Source organism: Festucalex cinctus, chromosome 3 (genome assembly GCF_051991245.1).
Source record: "Festucalex cinctus isolate MCC-2025b chromosome 3, RoL_Fcin_1.0, whole genome shotgun sequence".
NCBI lineage: Eukaryota > Metazoa > Chordata > Actinopteri > Syngnathiformes > Syngnathidae > Festucalex > Festucalex cinctus.
In genome coordinates this window covers 10,975,094-10,999,922 of record NC_135413.1, presented here as the reverse complement: position 1 = coordinate 10,999,922, position 24,829 = coordinate 10,975,094, and the positions used below count along the sequence as shown (strand labels likewise).

General features: G+C 38.9%; 1 protein-coding gene across 16 annotated transcripts in view; it reads left to right on the top strand.

The window, feature by feature from the left end:
• The window catches only part of shank3a (SH3 and multiple ankyrin repeat domains 3a), a 272,857-nt gene that overhangs the window by 103,796 nt on the left and 144,232 nt on the right, over window positions 1–24,829 (top strand). For 13 of the 16 annotated variants that reach the window (XR_013282775.1, XM_077515775.1, XM_077515776.1 and 10 more), the window contains 2 exons: window positions 1,531–1,734; window positions 6,038–6,109. Coding sequence is in view for 15 of the 16 variants with exons in the window: in XM_077515775.1 (XP_077371901.1) it covers window positions 1,531–1,734; window positions 6,038–6,109 (276 nt within the window). In the remaining variant the exon portion in view is untranslated. Of the gene's footprint in view, window positions 1–1,530; window positions 1,735–6,037; window positions 6,110–14,129; window positions 14,345–22,769; window positions 22,827–24,829 lie in introns of those variants that run through there. The other 3 variants (XM_077515783.1, XM_077515788.1, XM_077515787.1) reach the window with 3 other exon arrangements.

Genomic DNA, 24,829 nt, shown 5'->3' with positions numbered 1-24,829 from the left:
TGCCGTTATTTTTCATTTCCACTATCAAGTTGTGAAAGCCATCTAAAGCCATGTTTTGAAGCCCCGAAGAATAGGCGCCAACAGGGACCTTGAAATAGACACTAGGGGGCAGCAAGCTGCTACTGCAGCAGCAGCAGTGCCGCAAAAGATGAACGGCTTCCGGGTCAAGGAGAAACCAGCTTGCGAAAAACGGTTTACGGCCACATTTCATTTCCCGATTTGTGCTAAATAAACACATAATAGAACATCGGATAAGAGCCCGTTTCCCGTTTTTCATTTTCATTTTCAATTCAACAAAAACGGGAGTCGACTCGTTTCCCGTTCTTTGTTCATATACATCAAAACAAAAAACGGAAATCGATTTGTTTCCCGTTTTCCGTGTCCTTGCTTCAGAAGGTAAAATGAATGGCCGAAAAGTACAGGGACCAAGAGCCCCTATCCAGTCTGTTTTCCATGTTTCTCTCCACTAACACACCTGATACGTGATCAGGATCGCTTCTGCCAAGCTTGCTGATTAGCTGTCATTAGATTCAGCTGTGCTGAATTCGGGAGACATGGTAAACAGGCTGGATAGGGGCTCTCGAGGACCGGACTTGGGCACCACTGCCTTAAAAGACTTCCATCCATCCATCCATCCATCCATCCATCCATCCATCCATCCATCCATCCATCCATCCATCCATCCATCCATCCATCCATCCATCCATCCATCCAATAATTTATCCTCCTTATGATTTTATGTGATCGCTAAGAAATTTGAACTACATACACTAGATTTATGGGTGACACTAACTTATGACCATCTTTAGTTTTGTCATTGTGCGTGGGTGGAGCATGGTAGTGAAAGTTTGATGACTTACCATAAAACCCAGTACTCTAATTTAGTGCCACTTGTACGTCTTTCAAAATTCAGCCCCCTAAGGCAGTTTCACTTAGCAACATGACAGTTGGTAGATAAGTCTATCATGGGTAGACTCAGAGAAAAAAAATCTCATGCACCCATGTTGGAAAATAAACGGGAAGTCTGACAAGGCCTCATGGGTATTTTTTTTTTTAATACATTTTCCAGAGCTCCTTCACAGAATAACTCCTCCAAGAGATTTGGTCTGATTGCTAATAAATGTGAAGCACGTACACTAGACAGATTGACGACACTACATTATGAACATTTTTAGTTTTTGTCATTGCATGTGGGAGGATCAGGTCAAATGTTTGATGACTCGCCATAAAACCTGAAAGTCTGATTTAGTGCTTCAAGAAGTCTTTAAAAATTCAGCCCTCAAAGCCAGTTTCACTTAGGAACTTGAAAGTTGGCTGGCCTGTCTATCATGAGTAGACCCACAAAAACTTTAAGGACCCATCCCGTTAAAAAATAAATAAAAAAATGTCACTTTGGTCATTCATACCATTTCTAGAGCTTAAGTGAAGAATGTTCCACCTGCACATGTCAATCTATTTCCTTTAAAGTTCATCGTGTTATCTGGGGAAAAACAGACAAGTGTGACTGAGCCTGTCCTGTGGTTCCTGCAGAAATGCATGAAATTCAACGTGGATGCTCCCATCTGGCGCTCCAAGCAGCGGATCCTGTGCACGCTCAACCAGAGCCTGAAGGACGTGCTCAACTACGGCCTGTTCCAGCCGGCTTACAATGGCAAGGCTGGCAAGTTTCTGGATGAGGAGAGACAGCTGAGGGAATACCCCTTCCCGTCCATCGCCCCTGTACCTTATCTGGAGGTAAGCCATGGATGACACTTTAGAAGCAGGCTGAGAGATTGTGAATGGACAACAGAAAAATGACATTTTGGAAATGTATGCAATGAAAGAAAGATTGGATTGTTCGCAGAGATGGAGACTAGAGATATGGGCCAATTAACACAAGACTGTAATGACTTATTGAAATATAAAAAAAAGTGAAAGAAAATGAGAGAACGAGAAAAAAAAAGCAAAAGGACAAAGAAAAAAGTCTTGACGTTTTTGTCAGCATTGTTAGTTAATAACGATACAACTTTGGCAGACCGGCACTATGCTGTGTTGGCTTTTACTTTTAGCATTCTGACAAATGATTTAGTCACACGCTTAAAAAAAATGGTATCACTATGCAATATTTTTATCTAAATAGCTGTATTAGTAACATTGTAAGCAGTTATGTGTCTGAAAGCTCAACTTGTGCAGCATTGTGCAAAACTGTCACTGCTTCGGGTGTCTGCTGTCAGTTGTCAATCTTTGTTTATGCCATTGTTGCTGACAAGATGCTGAAATCATTTTAGAGGTGTGCAAATGTGTCTGCCTGAATGCGTGTGCGTGTGTGTCTGTGTGTCTCTTGTGGTAAAGGTAGGGGGAGACCGGGGCTAGTTGTATCACGGGTAAGTTGTCACATTGCAATTTTCTATTCCACCAGAGGGCGCAACGAAAAAGTGAAATACTAGTTTTCTTCGTATAAATGGTCAGGGGTTGTGTACTGTGAGAAGAGAATAGCACATTGTGAGCTGAGATGAATGCCAGTTATCTGTTTTGCACAACCCAAATTAAATTTTGTCACCTTCATATATTTTGAAACAGGTGTCGTACATAGACAAATTCTATCAGCAAATTGTGGACTCGTGGGAGGGGAGATTCAGGCATCTTGTCATGCCTCAGTCACTGCTCTGTTTTTAAGCTAACTTTGAACTAGAGCAAGTTTTAGCCAACATGGTCGTTTGGGGCAACTTGTCCCTCTATTTGATGGCTAATAACTCTGCACCGACAAAGTATGAAAATGACATGAATACGAACAATATACCCAAGACTTTGGTCTTTCATCTGGTATAACTTTGGTTTATATATCATGTATTGATTCCAAGAAATATATCAAAGTATAAATGTGATACAACTAGCCCCGGTCTCCCCTACTTAGAGTCAGTACTTAAGTAGACGTATTGGTACTAGTGTGAAGCGAAAAGTCGAAATACAAACGCACAGATTGAAATGTGCTTAAGTACAAATGTCTCGAATCAATCAACCAACCGATCAAGATCTCAAACACAGTTGACTAGTTTTTACCTCTCTCTATTTATGTAATTTTTACATTTAGGAGGTTGTAAAAAGGAATCTGCTTTGAAATATACAGGGTACAAGTAAAAAGTAATCAGAAACATAAATACACTCATGTAAAGTGTAGATGCAATAGATAATTAAAAGTCTACACAACCCTGTTCAAATGTCACGCTTCTGTGAGCTAAAGTTAATCATGAAACATTTTTTCGCCATTAATGTTACTGTGTAAACTATACATCTCCAGTAGGAAAAAAAAAAAAAGTCTACAAGAACATCTGAACTTCATTTGGGGTTTATCGAAAGCACTTCAAATGGTGGCAGGTGTGTGCTGACTTAATATTAAACATGAGTTTGAAATGTGACTGGTAATTCTGAACAGAGGTATGTCCCAGTTAAAAAGGTGTGGACACTTGTGCAATTACATCATCTTAAGATGTTCTAGAAAATATTGTATTTTTTTTAATTGAATTGTACAGATTATAGGTCACATTAATGGTGGAAAAAGTTTTGAAATAATTAATGTTCGTTTAATTTTTTTATATCATAAAAACCTGTCATTTGAAAAGAGGTGCGTAGACGTTTTATATCTATTGTACCTGAAAAGATTTCTGAAGTACAGTAACAAATTGAATGTCTCAATACATGGTATATGGGATGCGTATTCGTCCTACTGTACAATGATGGCGTGCAGTAGCAAGCGACTAGGATGTCTCAGACCGAATCTCAGCACTCGTCCATCACGACGGGAAACTTAGCAAGTATAACGACGTGTCACGACTGCAGTATAAAAACGTCACATGCTTTTCTGAGCGGCCGTCTTGCTCTCTGCACTTTTTTACGACCGGAGGCGATATCAAGATGAATGTCACACCCTCATCTTTTCGGATATGGCGCCAACGTATAATTATTCGTCATTATTATTACCGATAGTGGTCTGGGCTTGCATTGTAAATTAGAGCGTCATTAGGGCTAAGGCCTTGCTGCCACCTAACAATCAGTAATTATCTATCATATTCCGTTTGTATTATATATATATATATATATATATATATATATATATATATATATATATATATATATATATATATATATATATATATATATATATATATATATATATATATATATATATTCAACAAGGTGCTAGAGATTTGAGTATTCAAAATTTTTTATTATTGTTATTATTGTTGCTCTAATAAATGCCTGCTACGCTCATGAGTTGCGTAAATTAACTTCCCAGATGTGCACGAGGAAATATATGTTTTTTACCCAATATATTCATACAAAATGACACTGTGATTGACAGATGAGTGGATGAAACACTAGTGTACAATAGTGGGTGACATGACATTATAAAGACATCTGATACTGTAAAGTTAATTTATTATCTGCCCTCCACATTTCAGTTTTCCTTTCACTGTTGTCTATCTGTGCAAAACGCATCCATTCAGGCCCAGCAGCTGTCATTGTGTGTTTTACGAGTGTTACAGTGTTGTCGTGCTGTGTGTGTCATTGATTGACCCCACTTACTTCCCCGAGGCGGAGGGCTGACTGACAGGATGAGATGAGTTCAACACCATTTGTTCCGTGGAGCATTTTGCTGGTGTTGACTGGTGTAAAAGATGTGGAGGGAGGCTGGATTTGCACTGTAGGTCCAATTGCAAAATTCCCATTTCATGACTAAAGTATCTCACAAAAGTGAGTACAACAGTGGTGTCCAAACTACGGCCCCGGGGGCCATTTGCGGCCCGCCGTCCATTTTTCAGTGGCCCGCGACATATGCTAAAAATGGCATTTGACTGAGTTCAAATAAAATCAAAGAAAAATGTTTGGAGATGGTCAAAGTAAGAAGGGAGGGTATTGAAAACAGGCGCCATTAAAGGTTATTTTAGTTAACTAAAACTAATGAAAAAACTAAAACTAAAATTCAAAAAAACAATATTGTAACCGAAATAAAATAAAAACGAAAATGCTTTTTAAAAAACGAAGACTAACTGAAACTACATTTTATGTTTACAAAACTAACTAAAATTAATAATAATTATTGAAATGTCCTAGGTTTTAGTCTTTGGTAATTAATTTAATGCATGAGCCTTTGGGGATGGGGATGATTTTAAATGCGATTTTTTAATAGATTTACTTTGATATAAACTGGAATAATGACGTTTGAAAGTATGTCACACAGAAGTGACGTCATCGAGCAGCAGCCAATAGAAAAGCACCTTCAGATGACGTTGCTCCCATGGTGTTTTTATAAATATTGCGCATAAGTAATACACATTAAAAAAAATAATAAAAATAAATAAATACTAATACTGAAACTAATAAATTAAACTAAAACTAAGCATTTTTTAAATTTTTAAAACAGAACCACCCTGAAAACTAATAAAAACTAACTAAAATGAAAAATTCCAAAACTATAATAACCCTACTGCCATATTACAAATAAATTGGTTTATATACTGTAGCATTTTTCTAAATATGCAAAAGCACAAATAAATTTTTTGTACAATTTTTAGGACTAAACAAAATTTCTCTTCATAACATTATGTGGCACTTGCGTCCTTCTGATTTTCTGTAAAATCGGCCCTCAAATGAAAAGGTTTGGACACCCCTGGAGTACAACCTTCAGGTAAATATTTTATGCCATCTTTTCATGGGTCAACGCTGTGCAAATGTTCTGGTAAATGAACTGCTTTTTTAGATATACAGTTTGAACATTAACAGCACGCTTACACAGAGAACAAACACAACTTTAATTGTGATTCCATCATTTGCTCCATTTCCGCTGCATGACACATTTCCCAACAGTGCCACTTGACAGCAAACAAAATCAGATTTGTCTCACTTGAACCATGCAGCGTAAAAGCAGCCTAAACGTGTCATTGTTGACACTCTCTGCAAACAATCCCTAAATCACCAAATAGGAATGTACAATATTTTGACAGTTTCCACGATAGTTGTTGTTTAGTATTATATTGAGTCGTTTCGATTTGTGTTTCAGTTCCGCTACAAAAGACGTGTCTACACTCAGTCCTACCTGGATGAGAAGCAGCTGTCTAGGCTCCACACAAAGGTAGGAGCCCACTGCTGTGAATGCATCAGATAATGTTGGAGCCATTGCGTCGTACTCGTGTTGTGGTCGCATGTGAAGAAATGGCAGGAACAGAGTAGTGTCAACCCTAAAGACACCAAGCTATTGCACACTTTGTCAAGCATTACATACACCACATTCACACTATTTTTCTTTGGCTTTTTGTGTTGTTGCTTATTTCATATGATGGACTGCTGTCATGGATGATGTCACATGGAATCCAACTTCAGCAGACAACTAAGGTTCTGCAAGAACTAATGTTGTGTATTTGGCACGCAGCGTTTATTATTTTTTCACCATCTACTGACCAGTACTGGTCAGTTCTGAAATTTTATGGGATCATAACATATTTCTCTAAATACATTGGGAGATCTCAAGTATCTTTCTGCAAAATGTTGAAACCAAGGTTCAGAACAATTGCTTATTACATTAGGAGCACCAGTTACAGTGAAGCATGGCGGTTGTGGCAGCAAGCTTTGGGGCTGTTTTTTTTTCTTCATCTGGAACTGGGACCGAAGAAAAGGTGGAGAGAATTATGAACAGTTCCAATTTGCAGTCACTATTCGCACAAAAACCTTGTGGCTTCTGCTTGAAGAAAAATAATAATAATTTCAAGAAAAGCCTACTAAAACACATGATCTTGATTTCCAGTTGGTGTCAGAGGCACTTTAAATGGTGGCAGGTGTGTACACACTCGCCTTTAGCATGACTTTGAACGTGGATGGTATACTTACACAAGACCAAGTGCAGCTTCATTATCTCAATGTCTCAAATGTTGTTATTTCCCTCTCAAACAGATTTTTAGGCCTGTATCACAAAAACTTGGCAATAGAGCAGGGGTGTGTAGATTTTTTTTTAAATATCCATTGTGCTTGTGATCTGTGGGGCCTATTAACTAAAAGTTTGCGTCGCCTTTGCACCGCGCTAACCGGCAAAAATTGAGCAATTAAGGAGCACCTAATTCACTAAACACGCGCAGATGGGGAAATCCGTCACTAAGTGCTCTGCCAAACAGATTGCGTCACGGTGCACCGGTGTTGTTTGCACGTATGTAAATTAGGTAATTTGCATACATTTGATGCAAAATATGCCCACCCCAATGCAAATGAGACTCATTGATATGCAGCGTCTAATTCACTAACGCCGGCGCAAATAGCAACACCTCGTTTGCGTGACGCAAATAACGTTTTTGGAAAGCATGTATTAACCCGACGCACCTCGATCTCCGGCAGTGCATGCCATTTGCCGCACAACATGCGCGGCTGATTGGCAAATGTCACAATTCATATCAGATTTTCATCCATATTTGGAAGAGGCCTGATTTTGAGCTGAAGATTTCCGACCCCCCCCCAACACACATACACACATGCACACACACACACACCCCACTATACTTGTGTCATTTGAAATGTTCATGTAAATCCAGCATAATACACAATTGTGTATCCAAGCTTATTTTTTCCTTTTTTTTTTTTCTTTTTCTTTCCATAAATTGGTGACAAAAAGAGGACTTCAGTTAAAGCTCAGCATGCCACTGAGTTCATTCATTTGTACATAAGCAGTGTTCTCCATTACCTTGACATCAGGCAGACGGACCCCCCTTACAGAGAATCGTTTGAATGTTTATGAACAGACACAGCAGGCGAGGCCATTTCGTCAAATTATTATTTATTTTACTAGCAAGAAGGGAGCAGAAGTCAAGTCAGGACAGATGGTCAAAAATGTTGTGGCTCAGTGGGGACAACTAGTGGACGAATTGAACTCCAGACATTTATGAGTTCATTAGAATGCAGGAAACGGTTAACTTTAGCTCATCATTTAAAATCAGTTGCTAATAGCTATTTTTTCTTTTGCTGACTATTACTTGTTTGATTTGTAGCTAGTTCCATTCCATTCAATTAAAGGAGGCATATTTTCAAAAGCAACTTTTTAACACATTTACTCCCGTGGATGTTTAGTATATTAGGGAACTGGAATCCAACCATTTACTGACACAGACGTATATATTTGTCAAGTATATTTTTAACAGGTAGACACAAGAAAAGATGACACAGTTCATGGAGTAAATGATCAACACCATGTAAAAAGCCACTGACATTCATTTCTAGTCACAGTAGTACATCTGTAAATGATTATTTTGCCCTTTCTCAGTCTTGTCCCTGTTTTTATGTTTTGTTGTTATAGTAAGGTTTCTGTAAAGGGAAAAAAAATATTAACATCAAAGTCACTGTTGTGCTTGACATGTTCTTTTTCCAGAAAAGGCTCATTTTCTCCACTTTTGGGCCAGAAACCAGTGTTTCTGCTAAAACTAACCCTCGTTCCACTGCTTATTACGGCAAGAGGTAGAAACAAAAATACAGTACAAATTTTTCTGTTAAAAGCGAGTCTACTCTTTCGTGTGACAGCTAAGGCTGTTTGAAAGTGCTTTATAATAAAGATGACTTGACTTTTGATAGGTTCAGCGAGAGAACACAAAATTCTGTGGGTATTGAAAGATGAGTCAAAATGCTCTAAGAGGGAAGGCACTATGGAGAACTCGCAGTAATTTGTTTAGGCACATGGGAAAAAAAGGCACAATATTTCTCTTTTAGCATTTTGACACTGTAATTAGTGATGACACAAGTTGTGAGACGTTCACACGTTTCATTTAAAATTCACCCTCATGAATTATTGATATATACTGTGTGTATATATATATATATATATATATATATATATATATATATATATATATATATATATATATATATATATATATATTTTGCCTTCTGGTACTTCTTGTATAATTGCAGCGGTAATACATTCAGCAGCACAAACTTATTTTTAAAAACAGCAGGAAAAGTAGCACTTCTCAACATTTATTCCCTAATGGAAAAGATCAGCGCTTCAGGCCAATTCCATTCGTGTGGCAGCGAGCGGGATGTTTCGCTAAGTACAGTATATTATTTAAATGCTTTCCTTGAAAGTTGGGTTCAGTGATGGGGCTATTACGGCATGATCCATCACGGACAATGTGTGTTTGTGTAGGAACTACAGAATGAATGGGCCGTGTAGAAAAAGGTGCGCATTGAAAGCTGACCTTAACGTGTTGGCAGCTGGGATGTTACAACGCGTGAGGCGTGACCGCGTGAGCTTTCTGGAGAGAGCTGCGGCTTTTTGCTGCCTGGCAGCATTGTGTGGACTTGTGAATAAACAGACCAGAAAGATGTGGCACTTCAGCGGTGCATTGGACCATCTTCCATGTGGACTCACTCCCGCCCTCCACTGTGTTTGTGTGTGTGTGTGGGGGCGGGGGTGTTTGAGTGCGTGTGTGTGTGTGTGTGTGTGTGCACTTACATATTTACAGGCCTCCATACACTTTGTACAGATGTAAACTGCATTTCTATAGAGTGCCCTGATTTGAAGCTTCTACCAAGCAGAAGTTTGTACTTTTGTTTGTGTTCATTCTAATTGTAATCACTGAGCTAATTGAGATAATTAGGTATGTGATGATGTCAAAACCAGTACCTGAGAGAGACGGTGACAATTGCTTTCGACACAAACGGCGATGGGCAATGAGTCTTGGGTGTTAAATCTCACACTAGTTGCAGCTTATCGCCATGCCAATAATCGTGCTAAATTTGAGCCTGATTCCTTCCCCTGATTGCTATCAGCTGTGCACACCAAAGTCTACTGATCCACTGACCCCCTAACAGCACAAAAAAACTTTTAATAAGTCACAAAAGCAAACAGTTGCGGTTCCATCATATTCTCAAAGTCTCACAAGTGATGCAATAAATGAAAGGATGAGCTGACTAAGCAGTTTGATTGGCAAAAATGAATTGACATGTGCTTAACTTTGTGGCTGACCAGTTCTTTCTGTAACGGAACATCACAGCAATCAATTTTTAACAAGTATACCTTCTAGTATACCTTCCCATAATGCCACGGGGTATTATTTGTGCATGAGGCATTTGGGCCACATTACCAATTCATTAGAAAATTAATTAGACAAAAAACAGTGTTTATTCGTAACTTTTACGATTTATTATGTCTGCCGTTCATGATTTAGGTTCATCATTTTTTTTCACTCGTGCATGCGCAAATAATACCCCGTGGCATTATGGGAAGGTATGCTAACTTTGTAGCATGTAGCCTACAAGTACGTTCGAACATATTTGCGAGTATGTTCGAACATATTTGCGAGTATGTTCGAACATACTCACCAACCAAAAATGTTTACTCCACCTTGGCAGCTCTACGCTTCCGTAAAAAAGCATTCAGACTTTTAATCTTGCGGTGACATAATGCTGCAAGGCTCCCCCGGGATTGTGGTTTGAGTATTTGACACTTCTCAGGAAGTTCAAGTGTCCAAGAACATTATTATTATATATATTATTTAAACCGGCTGCTAATGCATAAAAATAATGAGATGGACCAATAGTATCGATTAGAGAAAAAATAATAATAAAGTGACCTTATTTGGAGATACATCTCCAAAAGATTATGCTCACACACATGTTAGAAGTTGTTCTATAAATGAGTAGAGAATGCTATTAACTGATTGGCTGTAAAAAGATCAAATGAAAAATATTTTTGGGGGCTGGTCGATCTGTCTTACAACAATCTTTTGGGGTGTGTTATAAAAGTGTTTTATTATTACCGAGCAATCGTATCATAATCAATTGGTGGAGCCCGCTGGCCCGGTAAGCGTCCATCCAGTGCGGCAGAGGAAGCAACCAGCATGTGGGCATTCAACGTCCGAGCATTTAGCCTACTTTGCCATCATGGAGTTAATTTGCCGCGGGCCAAAGTTCAAAATGAGGTCATAATTAATAGGATTTTTCTTCCCCCATACAGTCCTCACCCTTCCTGCTGTCCTGATTAGCAAACAGGACAATTGCATGGAATATTTTCACAGCACAAATGCGCATTCTGTTTACAGTATATGCTAAGCTTGCATAAAAGCCCTCAGCGTGGTGTAAGTGGGTGGCACATACAGCATAACGTAGAGAGCTCTTTAGTAACGCACTATTTGGCAACGTGGTCATGACACCGCCTCAGCCCGGCCCTGCTACACACTGTGCTAATATTGTTTCCACTGCTTGCAATAATTAGCGGAATCACAGTGTAAACAAACACAGAAACCGCGCTGAGTTCTCGTGAGTGCACAAAAGGCAATATTCTAATTGAATATGATCCTCATATTTCACTCGCGCTGTTCCTCCCACATGTTTGAATGTTGTAAGTGGCTCTTTGTGTCTCTGAATGGAAATTCCTGCAATATTACAGAGGGAATGCTGTGTGTCATATACACTATATTGTGTATGGGATATGTGAAAACGCAGCATTACAGATGGCTCACAATTCAGACATAATGATGGGACCCGTCACAAAACAAACTGTTGTTTGTATATGGCCATATATATGATGGAAGTGGCTTGCTCACTTTGATGATGCAATGTTAATAGTTAATCAAACATGCTATATTTAGGATGTCCTGAAAAGATGATTTTGGAGGTTCAAGGATTCCGCCCATTGGCAGCATTATGCAAATCGATGTATCCTGGTTAGGACTGCAGCTATCGAATATTTTAGTATTCGGATGTCCAACTGAAAATTCTATTGAGAAGTTACTTATTCAGATAAAATGAAAAGTTGTCAGGCTGTCAGCATCTAAAGTTTGTAGAGTCATTTTCGCCTATTAAACTGCCTTTGAAAAGAAGTCAAAGGACCTGCCAGCCTATATGGGGTACTCACTTAGTGACTCTTGGAACAGGCACAATATTTTACAATGTCAGCGTAATTAATTATTATTATTATTATTTTTAGCGTCCTTAATTAGCTTTTGAACATGACTTCAGGATTATGTTGTGTTGATGTTGGTGGCAAAAGCTTGTGATGACATCATGGCAATTTAGGATTCAAATGGCACCTATTATCAGGAAGATGAGTCAGCTACCACGCCATCACGCTATCAAAAGCAATTTCAAAATTGAGAATTTCAGGAGGACTCTTTTCTGGTGATTTTTATTTTTTTTTTAAATCCAGAACAGCACCTACAATAACTCACTTAGTAGAACACGCTGGGAAAAAAAATAATCCCCCGCCACCAGTTCCACCGATCAACTGTACATTTGGTGGACATGTGACATGTCTACGAGAAAGTGTCAAGGACCTGCCCGAAATTGAGCAGGAATTTGAGCGTTGTAGCTTGAAGAAGCCATTTTGAGTGGATTTCAGAGTTCATACTTTGACGAGCCCATCTTAAGGAATTCACCTAAATCAGCCGCAACCTAAATGAGGATCCGCCATAAAAAAGTAGATGCATAAACCCCTGTTAAATTAGAAAATATCATCCCATGACGCCAGTTTTACCGAATGACATGGAATTGGGTAGATATGTCTATTAAAACTCATTCACTGCCAGTCATTATAGAAAATGTTTACATTTCCAATACTCACGTGATATTACATTCAATAATTATATATAAACCGAATCTACCAAATAACAGAATAGACTCCCTACTTTTTGTCCCGTCCCGTTCTTTTATAATTGACAGCAGAAAAATGTAGGTTTGCCAAAATACAGCCATTTCTCCCATGGACTCTGAAACTGTGTTTATTTCGTAAAAAAATGGGACAATGATGTCATCTACCGGTGGTTGGGCATCAGTAAAGTTGTTTCCAAGTTTGATATTTACAGTGGAGCATGCTCAGATTCGCCCCCATTTAGCACCGCTCTAAAAAATACAATTGACAAGTATACTTGTCAAAGGCAGTGAATGAGTTAAAGTAGGGCACATGAAAAAGTTGGAAGTAGTCATGTCTGGAATTGGAAAGGAAGTTGACTATTTTACAGTAAATCAACAATTTGGGGCAAATTCTAATAAACTAAGGCTTACTTTGACACACTTCTATGAGAGAGAATAGGCTACACACAATTGAGTCAAATAAGCAGTTTGGCAGATTGTTCGAAAAATAGTTTTCATGCTGACTTTACTGTCAAACTATTAAACAAAGGAAATTGCTTGTTGTGTATTAAAAGTACAATATAACTTTGCTTTAAAGTTTGCTCGCTTAATGACAACACACAATTAGAAATTCCATAGACAAGCTAACGAATAGCATCAGAGTTTCTTTTAAGCAACGGATATTTAAACACAAAATGATGGAACAAGTTTGCAGACTGATAATATAACAATACTCTATGGTCTATAATATTTCAGTATTGCACTAAATCCAGATGGCCAAGGCAGGCGCACCAGAAGGAGCAGCAGCATAATGTCCACTGAAATGAAGCTGACAAACTTTCATTTTTCCATTACATTCTCTTGATATAAGTCATTACTGTATTTAAAAAAGAAAAGAAAAAGAAAAAAAACATATATTACAGACCTTTTTTTTGGGGGGGGGGGGATTGGGTATGCATGGTACTATTTCAATGGGGAAAGATGTGACAAAGATACATTACAAGATACATTACATATTTGTAGTAATTTTTTATTTTTTATTTTTTTTTTTGGGAGAGGGTCTAATTTTCCCCACACAGTTGTTGGGACTCACTGGCCTTGACAGATGTTCAACTCTAAATTAGGAACCTTCTTTGCCTATAGGCTGTAAGCCATCGCGTTTGATGATCACTTGGACAATTTGCCATGAAAAATGGCCGTGAGGGCTCGTGTCTAATTGCAGCTTTGTTTCCAAATTTGGTTAATCTCAGTGGGTAAATTTGTTTTGAAACTTGAGCAAACGGAATTTGGGTTGGGTGAGGGTCACCTAAGGAATTTTGTGTTTGAGGGACCACTATATCTCATGCATCCCCTCCCTCTTGTCCCACTCTCAGCTTTGCCTCCCTCTCCCTCACATCTCTCCTGCATCCTGCACATTTCCCCCCTCACCATCTCCCCTCCTGTGCCGCACATGCGCGTGTTGGCTTGTGTGTGTGTTGGGGTCTGTGTGTGTGAGTGAGACTAGGTGAATGTCCATGTGCTACTTTGACAAGCCCAGTGAGAGAGCGGGGAGCGAGACGGGAACAGGTCCGTGGCCGGATCGGGAGGACGCGGCGGACATGTGGACGGCGTTCGGGCTCGGGGAGCGCAGATGACCTACGGGGTTGCGTGTGTGGCGCCGAGCGTGTCCGCGTGTGAAATGGGTTCCGCTCTGGGCCGAAGACGAGCGAGTGAGAAAAGGGAAAGGAGAACCAAAGATGCCAGGAAGGCCAAAGTCAATAGTAAGGTAGTCCAATCGTCTCTCTCTTTAATCTCCACTCTGCATGCTGACTTTTCATACACTTTCTGTCAGTGGTTATTTGCAGAAACTCTCCAAGCATCCCTGCTACCTGTCAAGCTGCTCTCTCGCTCACCCCTTCTCTCCCTCTTTCTCTCTCTCTCTCTCTTCTTGGCTTTCCTTCTGTTGTTATGCTCTGCTGCATGTTGGCTGTGCAAGTAGTTGGTGCAGTCTTGTCTGAAAGCCTGCCAGAATGCTAATGCACCTCTACCGGTTCACTTCCCGGACCACGGCTGTGGATTTGTCTCTTCTGTTAATAGCAAGTGCGGAGAGGCACCGCTTGTTTGAGCGCAGGCATGTTGGCGTAAGAAGGTCACTCGGGGGGTCCAAACGTTGTCACAACTGTTGGCTTGAGAGTGTGAAATTCTGGCCGTTGATGTCACGTTTGGGTCAAAGAGGGAGCTGAATCGCTCACTTGACTCGCTTCATTGCCCAACAGTCTGTCTTGTAGGGACAGTGGTGCCTTGAAATACTAACAACCTAACTGAAGACTTTCAGACAATTGTTTTACTTTGGACTGCAAGCAAAACTTTGAGATGCAAGCGCTCAGTGACGTGCGGTCAGGGCAGCCAAGGTAGGCAATGCCTGACTAAGGCTGAAATGAAACAAAAATGAATTGGCTTCTACTATTGATATAAAGTGTTTAAAGTGTTCGCGCATGTGTAGTCAGTTTCCCAGTAGAAAAGGCCTTTACGCAAATAGGCAGATTGCTACACAGCCTTTTTACGTAGCTGTATTATTCCTATGCGAACATACGTTCGCACACTGCATTCGTGAATTTAAAACACACTTAGTGCACAGTACGGCGGTAAGATGACGCCACTCTGGAAAATATAAAAACTATTTTCACGCCTTTCTTCTGAGGAAAAACATCATCTTTTGAAGGATGGGAGACCAACGCCTTAGCTACCGGATCTTCAGCAAAATGAGGGATAGAGAATTATTCATATTTTTCACAAAGAATGCTACAAAAGGAAATACTGGCTTTGTGGATGGTTTCACTTTACATGATGTTTGACATTGCTATTGCTAGTTTGAGTTTGCTTGGAATTAGACTGTTTTACTGGGAGATGTCCACTTTATTACATCTTTCCGGGCGTCCGGACGGGTTTTTATGAATGAATGAAAATTGTCCGGTTTTCGTTGTGCGACAAATGGGAGGCGGAGTGCCCTGCACCGTGTTTATCGCGACGGGCAGACCCATATTTGCGGACATCAGTTAGCGTTCGAATATTGTCCTCGGCTGCAACGGTGGCCCAGAGCTTTAGCTGAGTGGCGAAATGATGAGATGCCTCACGGGAGACGAAGGGCACGAACCTCGCTTATCCCAATTTGTTTGCGGAGCAAAGAATGCGCTCAAAACATTGTGTCTGTCATAATCATTTTTGTCAAGTAATTTTGGTTTCTAACAATACAGAGGAGGCATGCATTAAAATAGTTTGAATGTATAGCATCTTGGAGTAAACAGTATAATTTTTAAGTATATTAGTTAGGCCTAAGTGTCCTTTTTTCCGATTAAAATATGGTCACCCTAGGATATGTTGTACACTTGCCTGCCGACACACACGTTTAATTGGTGTGTATGTTTCAATTTACGACTGCCTGCCTACCCAAGCCTTGAGCTCACTGCACGTCACTGCGAGCGCTGTAGGGTGGAGTGAATGCAACTCAAGTAACAACAAGCAGCACTTTGGCAGATAGTGAATAATTTTTCAAAGCTAGGCTTGGGGCTGATTATTGCTACTCACAGTTGAAGTTTAGTATTTTATTTAACTTTGGTGAACAATATAACATTTAATCATTATTGAAGTAGTTTGGCTTACATTTCAAACTGTATAATGTTACAATGGCTTACAATAAATATTATTTTTAGGAATAAAGTCTCTGCCTAGTTTTTTTCTTCTTCTTTTTTTAATGAAAACTCAGGCCTATTTCTATTTTAGTGTTCGTGAAAGCATTTTTTGCAGGTGGTATTTCTATCAAAAGTTGGAGAACTATTGCTTTAAGTAACATATTGTTGCTCTCCGTTGGATTCCTCATACTGTCAAACTGACAACTTTTCAGGGGGAAAAAATGGAGTGCGCAGACACCACTTTGTTCAATTTGTACTATTACACACATCAATACAACACCACCCAAACAATATGTTCAATTGCTAATTTAATATGCTAAAAAAATTTCAAATTCATGGATTAAAATGTACAATACATCCATATTTCTGTGTTATCAAAAGGAGAAACACCATGCCCACTGAACTGAAGCAAAAAATGTGGCAAAACTGATTGATTCAATAGCATGTGCCTAAATTGTGCCTTCATGTTGATGACTAGTATGTAGCAAAACAATTTCCCCCGTTGAAAGAAATTATAATGCTTGTATAATAACTATACTGCATAATTATGTAATGTGTCAGTAAATTAATGAATTCATCACCTTACTGATCTGAAACTCAAAGTTTTCTAAGCACATTTTTAGGGTTTGCCAACACAAATTTTAACGGTTGACTGTGACATGTCTATCTATCATAACAGGACGCCTGAAAAAGTACCCATCCTCCAAATAGAACAGGAAATTGGCCAATTAAGCAGATATTTTGAGGGCATACTTTGATGAACTTCTACTAGGGGATTCACCCAACTGAGTCAAAATCAGAAGTGTCCTCGATGTCACCCTCTTAAAGAAGAAAAACCCCCAGCTCATCCAGATTGTTACAAATTATGCACAAATTCCACACCCAACTGTAGTGGCATAAAAGCAAGACATAAAACTTAAAAACAAGCCGTCTGGAATTTCAATGCAGATTTTTCAGAACTTTGAGATTTTCCAGGGTTCGTACCAGAGCCAAATCAGGCGAGTGAGATGAAATTCTTTAATGGGCCTCATATGGACCATGGGCCCTAACTTCCCCACCCCAGCTATAAATATAAACAAACATCAAGTCATCCAATAAAACTAATCAATACTTTTGTAGGTTCACTTCAAGAGCACAAGATGAGCTTGTTTTGGTTGTGGTATTTACCTACTACACTTGACTTTGAACCTATCATGGCACCACAAGGGCTTAAATCCTGTTTAAACATGTCACTTCAGCTGGGGGAAGTTGTTTGTGGGTGCGGGTGTGCATGAGTGTGTGAGAGTAGAAAGAGGAAATTGATTGTTTGTTCACTACGCTCTGGAATCAGGCCATATGGAAAATAAGGCCTTGGGTGCTTAATGATACACCCCAGCCGCATCCACAAAGTAAATCCTTATTTATTTATTTATTTATTTTTTATTTTTATTGTGATACCAATTTATTTGAAAATAGCCCACTACAGCCAATCAAAATGTCTTGTAACTCCTTGAAACCAAACTAGTGTTGTGACAACTTACCTACTGTTATAGTGAATTACCATTATTGGGGATATGTTGTTGACCTGTATGGTGGTTGACTTGTTAGCACGTCCGCCTCCCAGTTCTGAGGACTCGGGTTCGAGTCTAGGCTTGTTCTCCCAGTGCCTGTGTGGGTCTTCTCCGGGTACTCCCGTCTCCTCCCACATTCCAAAGACATGCATGGCAGGTTAATTGAGCACTCTGAATTGTCCCTAGGTGTGCTTGTGAGTGCGGATGGTTGTTCGTCTCTGTGTGCCCTGCGATTGGCTGGCATCCAGTCCAGTCCCGCCTACTGCCCAAAGCCAGTTGAGATAGGCTCCAGCACCCCCCGCGACCCTTGTGGGGAATAAGCAATCAAGGAAATGGATGGATGGATGAAAACACATTAAATACAATTTTTATATACATGTCTTTATTTAATAAGTCAAACAGCACTCTGTAATATTGTACTTTAAAAAAAACATACAGGAATGACAATGAAAATGAAATGAAAATGAAAAAGTACTTAAACACTTTTTGCCACTTTTTTTTTTTTTTTTGCAACAATTCAATACACATTGTGCTGCTCGTGCTGATGTGCGCCCTCCGGCCAGTAGGGAGCAGTGTAATGCAGACATGCAGATATACTGTTGATAGAGACAAAAATTATTCCCCAGTATAATGTAATAATATGAGTCGTTCTTTGCAGAGGATAACGATTGGAGTGGACCGCCACATACTCACAGTTTGGCAACCTATTTTTGTGCAATATGTATTATAATGTGTTTTAATATTACATGTAACAATTATAGTTGTAATACAGTATTAATACAATATATACTCTACTTGCAGTATAGGTTTGTATGAAAAACACATCAAGCACATGGAAAAACATTAAATATGCCGCAAAACAATTTTTCCTTCTCGGAACCTTTAACTTGTAGTTTCTTGCGCGTTTTGTAATCTTGATGTGATGTTATTGTCATATACCGAGGCTCCCTGTACTGTACATTCAGCCATGCGTGCATCAATCCACTGATCAATCATGTCTCATCCATCCATCCTTCAATCAGTAAGCCACTAAAGGACTTGATGTTTAGCCTTGAAAGTCCTTCGTCTTGTTGCCTAACTCAGTCTCACATAATTCACGTCATAAAGCTCCGGGCACATCGGCCCTCTCGCATGAGACTTGATCATTCTGGGTCAGGAGGTTTGAATAGATAGCCGTGGAACGGGATGCCACAGGGGCACACAAAGCACAATGGAGTTTTAATAATCATCAGTCTGAATAAATAGATGACACACATCTCTCCTCTTTCAGCGGCAGTTTTTGTCGTCCGTCCTCTTGTGTTCTCCGCGTGTCGCCCGCAGCCCCCTTTGTAGCCCAGGTCCAAATATAGTGGATCATAGATTTTCCAGCCATTGTGTTGCATCTGCTGCATTGCACCTAATGTTGTTCTCGTTCTTCTTCTTTGCTGGTGCAGCAAAAATGGAATGTTTTCACCCCATGAAAGTATCGCCCGATTAATCACGCAACCTCTCTTCCGCAGATAAAAAATTTCCCGTTAACATAATGTGCTTGATTTATTTTCAGATATTGGCAATATCTGTTCCAGCAATATCTGTTCTTTACTCATTAGCAGGAAAACATGTGTTTGGTTCACCAAAAACACCAGTTTCCGACCAAAAAGCAAAGAAAGAGCTTTTTGTGAAAATGCATGTCAAAATATGCAGAGAACGCAAGCGAGTAAAACCGCACTCCTCGGCGCCATACAATGAAGGTGCTGGCTGCTGAGATAGCAGCCACCGGTTTTTAATGCAGCGCTCGACATCCAAGCCAGTGAAACGGTGGTTGTGTAGGTTCAATACCTGTCAGTCTTGCTTACGTATGTACGTCTCTTTTGTCTTCATTTATTTTATAAAACACTTTTGCCAATTAAAAAAGAAAAACATTCAACTCAAATTGTCAAACATAGCCGTTTAGATTGTAGGAACACACGTTTAAACCCTTAGTACTTTATTTTACACTTGGACCATGTAAAAAATAAGCATGTTTATGCCTCATATTGCGCTTAGAGTTTTGTTCCTAAATCCTAAACGGCGATATTAGACAATTTGAATTTATTTATTTATTTAATTATTTATTTATTTTTCATGGGAAAAAGCGTTTTACAAAATGAACGAAGACACTAAATCCTAAACGGCTATATTAGATATTTTTGAATAGATTTTTTTTTATTTAATGGGGAAAAATATTTTACAAAATAAATGAAGGCTAAGTACTATCTTATTTATCTGGGTCTAAACATGTCTGACTTTCAACCTTTTGCCATTTCTCTTCCTCACAATCGACATGGTAACCGAAGTTCACCACCTAACCGTTATCTTTAACTCAAAAGGTGTGCTGATCTGACACCCAAAGCAGTCCAACGTCACCATCTACAGGGATCTGTGTGTCACTACAAGGTGATTATATATATATATTTTTTCACTTTACTCTAGCGGCGCCGTATCAGAAGCTTGCAAAAAAATAAATAAATAAATAATAAAAACATTAGTTTCAGGGTAAAAAGAAAGAAAGCAACAAAGAAAAAAGAGAGAAAGAAAAAAAAAGAGAAAGAATGAAAGAAAGAAGGAAAAACCTTTAACATACATTTATCTAATTATTTTTGGACATTCTTAGTTAATAGTAGATGTTAAAAAAAAAAAAAAAAAAAAGCAACCATAGAATCCAGTTTAAATGAGAAAACATAATAATGGAAAATTGGCATTTGTGTTGTTTTATACACATAGTTGCATCTGAACTCGTGTTATATTTTAATCAATAATTTTTTTTCTAATATACGTACAGGCAAGTCCAAATTAAGAGTCGTAGTACACAACGTGCTGGACAGTGCTGAGCTCTACTGGATGTTGTTTCCTCCACAGAGCAAAGACAATATGCGGCATGCCGGTGTTGTAACATTGCACTGTTTGATTATTATATTTTGTATGTGATGCTTGCTGCTCTATATGTGTTAAGTAGCATTGTTTGAAGGTTTATGATTACTTATACTTCATATTATAATTACTCATGCGATGTTGTATACATTCCATGTTTGTGTGTGTGTGGGGATGTGCATGCACGTGTGTGTGTGTGTGTGTGTGTGTATTTGTGAAAGCACCTGACCGATCCTGATTCAGCATTTTCCTTTCTGTTGATTGTGATGACAACATGCATTCTCCTCATCCCCGCTGCCTGCATTCAAACAACTATTGTCATATTTCATGATAGGACAGTAGTTATGTATTAGTATATATTGTATAGTTGTAGTTAGTTAGTTAGTTAGTTAGTTAGTTAGTTAGCTAGCTAGCTAACACATTGAGTTCAGTCTGCAGACTAAATTACTGGGATGGGGAAAAAACAGCAACTGTTTTACATTATTATGACATTTACACCTATATGAATAGTATTACTTACTTTAAATCATATTATTTGAAACAAAATACATTCATCATAAATCCATGTATAAATTTTATTAGCCATTGTAATAGAAATACATTAATCACACATAGTAGTAGTAGTAGTAGTAGTAGTAGTAGTAATAGTAGTACTTGTATTTTATGTGTACAATATACCTATGCTATAAAATACATTATATTCATCATTTTAAAAATGTAATAATGGCATATTTATAATAATCCATCCATTTTCCGAACCGCTTATCCTCACGAGGGTCAAGGTTACCCGAGATGTCAACGGACATGAGTCGGGGTACACCCTGAACTGGTCGCCAGCCAATTGCAGGGCACACATGAGATGAACAACCATTCACAATATTTATGATAATGTGCAGTAAATTAAACAATTATAATAAAATAATTATTAAATTATTTAAAAAATATAGTTACACAATTATTTATATTATTATATTAAGGATAGGAATAATACATAATACATAATAAAAATATATACTTTATTACAAAATCAGTGTTATTTGTAAGTTAAGGATATTCTATAGCACTTTTTCCTGACCAATACCAGTACTCAACTCTTAAGTTGTCACCGATACTAAATGCCAATACCACTAGTACTATGACAAATACAGATTTTAAAAGCAGACTTCTACATGCCAATATGGCATCTTTCCTTAAGATTGCACCAAATTAATGGCAATTTTCTATTCTTCTTTTTTTTTTGTCATTTCTAGTTCCTGCTCGTAAAACTGACCGCCGCCGCGAGTACTGATATTTTAAAATGATGCATAGTATCGGCCCAATACTGATACTTGGTATCGGTACTTGCCCATCCCTGCTATAAATACTATACATAATAAATATTTTATACATTATTTTACAATTGTATGGATGGATGAATCAGCAGCATGCCCGAAACCCTCATGAGGATAAGTGGTTCAGATGATGGCTGGATGGATGGATGGATGGATGGATGGATGGATGGATGGATGGATATGTTGTGAATACCATTACTATTGTTTCTTTGTTATAAAACATATAATAATTTACACTAGGTTACTTCCCTACTGAGAACAAGCAGAACAGAAAATAGAATATCAATTCCACCTTTCATCGTCACATCATCCGACCGAATGTTGCACGCTTTATATTCACCTCGTTCATATTTCATTTGTTAACGTCTCGTTGGCCAAATGAGCCGGCGTCCGAGCTGGCCGGATTGAAAGGACACAACAAAGCTCTCCTACCATTGTGGCCACTCGGGTGGGTGGAATTAGTTGAGAGAGTGGAGCAGAATGTGTGTGTTTTTGGAGGGGTGGGGGAGCACATACAATACAGTAAGCTGGGTGTGTTTGTGTGTGTGTGTGTGTGTGTGTGTGGTGCTGAGTGGCAAAGAGGCTCTGTGCTTTGTTATGGCCTTTAATCAAGCCAACACTGCCAGTTAACACTGGACTACCTGCTGGCTTGCCAGGGATAGCAGCAAAAATAATAATTCCAATCTATACTGTACATATACTTATACATAATACATCGCGTATTGCTCCAGCACCTTTTTGAAAAGGATTACCCAGGAGGCATCGTGATGCTGCATTTGGAAAGAGCTGCAAGGAGCAAAGCCACTGAGGTTGGACTGCAAGCTTACTTATGTAATTGCACACTGCTGCTAACCTTAGTATGCTGCTATTTTCCCCTTTTCTTTGGCTGCACTGTGCTTTCTTTACATTAGTGACTGAATAATAGGCATAAGGCGGCTGTCGCTTAAAAAGTCACTGTTCAAAATCGCTCAAACTTTCATTTAGCTGTACTGTCTGGATTTTTTTTTTTTTTTTTTTTAAGTCATCAGTACCGGAGAAGTTACACGTCCACTCACCTTCTCATTGTGGCAAGAAGACAGTGAGCCAGACAACTTTTCCTCATGGCTAGAGGAATTCTGCCGTGAAGGGGTGTGGCCTAGTGAGTGACAACAGGAGCTGGAATGAGTCAGATTGACTGCTTAGTTCAGTGTTCTTGTTTGTATGTGTGCGTTAGTCCCGTTCAAGGGCTTTACAATGCCTTAGCTCTATTATTGCTTCACTTCACTCAAGCAGAAGCATAATTCTGTTAATCTTGCTAACTCAAATTTTGCCTCACAAGACAACAACTTAAAAGTGAGGTCAACACAAAAATGGTCTTTACATCATTAGGACTAAGAGACGTGGCTGGGAAGTCATGTTTTGCGGTGCGATCCACTGTCATGGTTTCATTAAAGGGATCGTTCGGATTTTTTAACATGAATCTCAATTTCATCCTCACCTCCAGTGTGTGTGATCAGCACTGACTTACCCCTGACAGCGTTCTGTGACACGAGTTCTGGTCCGGTGTTGGAGGAGAGGAAAATAGTCCAGCAAGCTGGCTGGGGTCTCGGAAATAAAGCGTTTTTCTTCTAAAAACAATTTGTTTTCAAAAGCGTACATTTCCATCACAATACTCCTTTCCTGAAAAAAGTCAGACGCCATTACCGCCAGCCACTGCTTTTCTCTTCGTTCATATCACTGCGCGGCGCCCTGTAGAGCGCTAACCGACGCACTGCAGCCAGCTAGCTGATACTTCCGCCTTCGAAAAGACAAACAACTTATAGCTGTTTAACTTATAGCTATTTACTGTGTCTCCCCAAAATGTTACCCTTCATAGTTTTTATTTGTTTAATTTTTTTGCATTTTTCAAACATGACTTGGGTTTTGGCAAATTCAAAATGAGTTACTGGTTGTCTTTGAAGCAGCGATATCAATGAAATTCAGTTTCATGCTGATTTCACACCGTTTCAATGTATTTGTACATGTTAGACTTATAGTAGGACTCAAAAGTATATTTGCATTCGTTAATTTTGCAAACGATTATCGGCTTACTTATCGGTTATCAACATCGTCACTTTCTAAATTATTGGTGTATCACTGTCAGTTGAAATAGCATTATCTTGCATCCCTAGTGTTCAATAGTCATGCTGTCTAATCAACTTCATCTATCATTTCAAAACAGCAATCTTGATATGCCAGACCTGTGAGTCGAATGGATTATTTTGGCAAAGGATTTGACAGAGTTGTGAACAATATATGAGAGCAATAAGTCATTTGTGTATGTAGAAAAATATATATTTGTGTTCAGTTCATTGAGTCCAAATCTTCACTAGACATACGTATCATTGCAGTGAAATTTACAGTATGGCAACACATATGGTCAATGACACTGCGGATGCTGTTGCTATAGTAACACTTTTTTTTTTTTTTTTTACATTAGGGAATGTTTTCTTTCAGCACTCATGAATGATACATCCAGTGTGTTCTTCTTAAGTGCAATAAATTATGAATCGCCGTGTGTGAATGAGGACCACAAATGTCATACTGTAGCTTCCAGTGCTTTGGTATGAAGCGTTACTTAAAGCTTTTAGTGCTTCAAATGACAAAACACTCACGCACACACACACACACACACACACACCCACACACACACACCCACACACACACACACACACACACACACACACAGAAACGGCTTTGGTATTTGGCGCCATAATGTGTAAAAGGTTAAATGTTTTTCCTCACAAGCTAAATCCTATTCCTAGGGCTAAAGTCTGTAAGATGTCATAGAGTG